The following is a 5980-nucleotide window of genomic DNA, read 5'->3' as shown; positions in this document are numbered from 1 at the left end:
AGATAGTCATGCCTTTATATACGTGGCAATGTATATTGGATCCTCTCGATAGGGTGTATACATAAGACTTTCTATTTAGCTCATGTGATTTTATGTCGGTTAATAGTATCTCCCACAGTTATCCTCGAGTGCATGTGACTAAGTTTTTAGTTTATATTTCAGTCTCAGCATTTCATGTTCATGATTAGTACTTTGTCATTGTATTTTTCTCAGTTCCATTTACAGTTCAAACATCTACATCATATTAAGATTATATATTTGCTCAGTTATACTTTGTTCGACTTATCTGTTTGTTCAGTTATAATCTATATTCTTCATGCTCAGTACGTTCCAAGTACTGACACATACTCTGCTTTAAATCCTTTCCTGGTGTAGGTTTAGGTACTCAACATCCACATCATGCATAAGTCGGTTCTTGGTTCGCATTCAGCAGCCTTAGTGGTGATTCCTCATATTTTGAGGAGAATATACATACTTTCTAATCATAGGCACATTATTATGCCTACCAACCAATTTTATCCCATATATATAGCCGAGTAAGGACATTTTTGGTGGTTAAGTCAAGTATTTAGAGTTGTTTTGATTCCGCATCTTCTAACCAATACGATTAGATGTTTCAGTGTGAAGATCATTGGAGAAGGATCTAAGTTTGGACACCGGATCAAAGGTGGGAAAGCAAAATAAAAAGTAGCAAAAAAGAATAACAAAGAAGATGAAAATTGCAATTGCAAGAAGCACCCTCGCGTCACGTAGGCATTCCCCCCAAGCAGTGAAGGAGCTCCCTATAATATGGGAGTTCACAATGTGGGCACGTTGAGGAGGAAGTTCACCTATGCATAAAAGGAACTTCCCATAAAAGGGGAGTCCACGATAGAGTCACGTAGCAGGGGTCGTTTAGTGTTATGATAACTAAAATACCTTGTCCTAGGGTTGTATCTATGAATGATGGGGTAATGTGAATTTCTTCCTTGCGTGAGAAGGGTTATTATATACTTTGTGCTTGACATTCTCATTTCACTATTTTAAAGCTTCATCAACATTACCATAAATTTAGTGTCCATTCTTGAATTTGGAAGATGAATAGAGGGACAAAATAAAGAATGTAAGTGGTGTGTCCATTCTAGAGTAAGTTATTGATTGTTATGTATGTAGGATAACTTTATACCTATGCAACACATTTGATTGACATGCAAGAAAAATATATAGTTCACTTTTATTGGTTTATACCTAACCCTATTCGACAATGTATTTAGGTTGTCAATAATGATAGGCGATTAGAGGTTGGAAGACTATGATCGTAAAATGAACCTTACCAATCCGCAATGAGTTATCCTTTTGAACCTCGAAATAGAAACACATTGAACCAAGATTTGATTTGTGCTACAACCCTAGGATTGTGTTGGGGCATAAGGTGTCAAAGCGAGGGATGCAAGTCGATCGTGCTAAAGTGGAAGTTATTGGTCATGCTGGGTTCTACAGGAGATTCATCAAAGATTTTTTCAAGATTGCTAGGACTATGTGCATTCTTTTGGAGAAGGAGGTGAAATTTGTATTCGATGAAAAGTGCATGCAAGCTTTCGCAGATTTGAAAAACTTGCTCGTAGAAGCCCCACTTTTTACATCTCGATATTAGGAGCTCCCTTTTGAGTTGATGTGTGATGTAGTGATATGGAGGTAAGAAAGGTGCTAGGAGAGAGAAAAAAGAAGGTGTTTCACTCAATATACTATGCAAGCAAAACGCTAGAAGCAGTCCAAGCCAATTACATTGTGAATCAAAAAGAAATGCTAGCACTGGTCTATGCGTTTGACAAGTTCATATCTTACCTGGTAGGTATCAAAGTTGTTTATAATTACCATGCAACTATCAGGTACTTATTCAACAAGAGAGATGCAAAAACCCGATTGATAAGGTGGATTCTATTGTTACAAGAGTTCCACATCGAGATTAAAGATCGAAGATATTCTGAAAACCAGATTACAGACCAGTTGTCCATGTTGGAAGTTCATGAATGAGATAAAATGAAGATAAGGGAGGAATTCCCTGATGATCAACTATTGGAACTATAGTTAACTAAGCTACCATGGTATGCTGACATCCTGAATTATTTGGTTAGCGGTTTGTTTCAACTAGGTGCAACCTCGCATCAAAGGGAGAAGCTCACCCATGATGCTCGATTTTACATTTGGGATGAGCCATATTTATTCAAGCAAAGGTCGGACAAAATAATGAGAAGATGTGTGCCTGATTCAAAGATGAAACAAATGATGGATAGTTGCCACTCGTCTGCATATAGAGGTCATCATGGTGGTGAGCACACCATACATAAGATGTTTCAATCAGGGTTTTTCTAGCCTACCTTGTTTAGAGATGCTGCACGTTATATTAAAAGTAGTGATCAATGCCAAAGGATGGGATCTACTTCTAGGCGATATGAGATTCCTTTGCATAACATTCTGGGTCGAAATATTTTGATGTTTGGGGAATCGACTTCAAGGGGTTATTCCCACCATCAATGAAAATTAGTATATACTTGCAGCGGTGGATTATGTGTCAAATTGGGTTGAGGCAGTGGCATTAGCGACGAATGAGGCCAAGGTTGTGTTGAAGTTCCTCAAGACACATATCTTCACTCCTTCTGGAACTCTGAGAGCAATAATTAGTGATGGAGGGACACACTTCATAAATCAATTGGTGAAGAACATTTTAGCTAACTATGGAGTCAGGCACAAGGTGGATGACACACTATCCTCAAACCAGTGGTCAGATAGAGGCGTACAATCGAGAGCTGAAGAAGATTCTACAAGAAAATGTTGAATTCACAATGGAATGATTGGGCAGTGAATCTTGATGATGCACTATGGGCTTATAGGACAACTTACAAAACACCAATCGGTACTTCTCCCTATCACTTAGTGTTTGGTAAAGAGTGTCACCTCCCAGTTGAACTAGAGCATCAGGCTTATTGGGAAGTGAACAAGTTGAACCTGGATCCCAAATTAGTCGGGAAGAAAAGGATGGATCAGCTACATGAGTTGGAACAATTCCGGCTCTATGCCTATGAAAATGCAAAACTGTACAAGGAGAAAACAAAACAATGGCATGACAAGCACATTGTGGCTCAACTTTTCAAGCCCGGGCAAATGGTATTGTTGTTCAACTTTCGGTTAAGGTTGTTTCCAGGCAAGTTGAAGTCGAAATTAAGTGGACTATTTGAGGTGGTACATATGACCGACCATGACACTGTGGAGTTATGGAATGAAGAGAAGAAATCCATGTTCTTTATGAATGGGAAATTATGAAACATATTTTTGACAAGAGTTTAATTGAGAAGTCAAAACTCTAGAGTTAAGCAATTAATGAGGGAAGTTGAGTCATACCGCTATGTCAAATCAGGTGTTACTCGGGAGGTAACTCGAGGCGGGGTGTTTTTAAAGCTTTTTTCATTGTATTTTGTTTTAATAGGGTAATTTAATGTACTTTTAATTAAGGATTATTTTGGATTTGTGTGTGTATTTTCATTTGCAGGAACCAATGGAGCATAGGGGAGTCTGCAAACTTACTGCGTCGCGGAAGTCTTCCCACAAGTTCAAGTGAAAAAAAGAAATTGGCGAGGGGTAAACATTGGAGTACATGACCTAAGAAGTTTCCAGGGGAGTCTGCGACCTAAGCACGTCGCAAACTTGATCTCCCACTTCACAACTTTTTCTGAGCGTCAAAAAGGAATCTCTCAAGGCTTGTCCGCGACGTCTCAGCATCTCGGACCTGGTATATTTTTGAAATTTGGTAATTAAAAAGGTGGATTTTACCCGACTTATTGGAAAAAACCCGACCCCCATCCCTTTTTAATCCCTAAAATTGACGATTTCACACTGTTTTTTCACCGACCTAGTAGTTTTCTCCCCAAAGCAACCCTTCCCGTTCTATAAATAAAGTCCGTGTCACGTAGATTGAAGAACTTTCTTCAAAGTTCCTTAATTCTTCCTTCTTTTTACTACTTAGGGTATGTTCTTGCTCTCTTTTTCTTAGTTTGTAAAATTGAAGAAAATTCTTGATGTTTTGTATTTTTTTTTGTGATGGGGATGTGTTTGAGTGCTTTTTTTTAGAATGGGATTAAAACGTTGAATGCTTGAAGATTATGAACTTAAATGTGTGATTTCATGTGTGGAATTCTAGATTACTCATTTTAAAGGATGTTGTCATACACTTTTGAATCTTGTGGGTTTGCAAATGAGGTATTTAAACTTCGTGCGTGTTAATATAGCGGCTGATGAAAGTTCTTAACTAGTTTATTAAAGTGTGGTTCGCATTCTTGAGTAAACGCACTAGGGTTTGGGTTTAGATATTTGAATAGGGGAGAATGTTGGGATTCGTATGCTATGATAAATTGGGGAGGTCCCAGTACCTTGTTGTTATAAAATCTTGCGCAAGCATGATAGTGGGGTGCCCTTCCCGCATTGAATCCCCGTGATTGATTGGTAGTATATCTGTTTGCAGGTTGCCATGTTGAGTTCACAAAGGTCAGGCAAGGGGGTGGCGTCTAGCAGCCGCAAGAGAGCTAGGACTGGCACCACGATCCCCCTACACCTTTAGTCCTAAGGGGACAAACTCAATGGTTTGGATCAAAAGTACTCATTCCAGAAGGTAGAAAGTGGTACAAGTCCCACACGGAAACCAAATATTTCTCCGATGTGGTCCTTGAGGATGAAAATCTGGAGAGAGACTTTCCTAACATTAAGCATTGTCTGCTCGAGCTACACAGAGGTTTCATCTTTCAAGAGCCTTCTGAGTGCAATGTCAGCGTTGTGCGAGAATTTTATGCAAACTGGAAGACGGATGCCCGTTCTCACTATGTTACAATTAGGGGTGTGGAAGTTCCTTTGACCCCGATAGTGCTGAACCAACTTTTAGGGACCATTGATGGCCCTTCCGATGTTTTCACGGGGATCAACATCAGCCCCTTATATCAAGCGATTCGGCATACTCTCTGTGGGGATCAATCCACAACTAAATGGATTTAGCATGGGCATCATGGCTATCATCAATCTTACCCTTATATGCTCATGAATAGAGAGGCTCGGGTGTAGTTGAAGATTTTTATGAGTTGTTTGATACCGGGGATGCACTACACTAAGGTAAAACGGGACCGAGTCTGCTTAGTGTATGCACTAATGGCAGGGCTACCTATCAAAATAGGATCAGTGCTTAAATAAACAATGTGCAAGGAAAGAGTCCACCGAGGAAGAAGGTATGCTTTTGGTGGACTAATCACTAAATTGTGCCCTTTTCACCACATCCCTCCATGTCACCAAGACAAAAGGGTTAGAAACTATGCATGGACCCAAAAGTACCAGAATGGAGTGCAATAGGAGGGATGATGTGATCATAACGCGTATGTACGGTCTGGAGATGTTGCGTCATACAAATGGAGGTCGAGCTTCCTCTAAGGAGCAGTTGGTCGAGGTAGCGGCAAAATACCCTCTGAATGAACATGGGATGGCTACGCTAGGACTGGGGCCTGCATTTTTTGAGCCATATTAGGATGATGTCCCAACAGATGAAGAGAAGAGGAGAACTGCCGGGATAGAAATCCGATTCGGATGCTGAGGAGTGAGACTTGTTAGCCCTTGAGGAGGCCGGCGGTGACGCTGATATTAATGTCTAATCAGGGAAGCCCACCTCACCTTGTTTTCTGTTTCTTGTTGAAACTTGTTTCACTGGGGACAGTACCAAAGTCCAAGTGTGAGGTGGGGTTAGATCTTTCTACATACCTTTTATTTTGTTTCTCTAGTTGCTTTTTGTGTTGTGTGTGTTGTTTTCGTTTGGGTTCCTTCGTACTTGTTTTCAGTTTTTTAGCCAAGGATAGTCCCATTGAACCATATATATATATATATATATATATATATATATATATATCGAGTCGGTGTTATAGTTGAGTCAAGCCTCTTGATGATAGATGATAGATGGATGATGACGTCTTAA

General features: G+C 39.8%; 1 protein-coding gene across 1 annotated transcript; it reads left to right on the top strand.

Annotated features, from left to right (window-relative positions):
* Positions 1–2808: 2808 nt before the first annotated feature.
* Positions 2809–3300, top strand: LOC107016752. Its single transcript, XM_015217125.1, has one exon. The coding sequence runs from the start codon at positions 2809–2811 to the stop codon at positions 3298–3300; it is 492 nt and encodes a 163-aa protein (XP_015072611.1).
* Positions 3301–5980: the final 2680 nt, after the last annotated feature.

Source organism: Solanum pennellii, chromosome 4 (genome assembly GCF_001406875.1).
Source record: "Solanum pennellii chromosome 4, SPENNV200".
NCBI lineage: Eukaryota > Viridiplantae > Streptophyta > Magnoliopsida > Solanales > Solanaceae > Solanum > Solanum pennellii.
The sequence above is the reverse complement of the archived record's forward strand: the minus strand, read 5'-3'. Positions and strand labels throughout refer to the sequence as shown.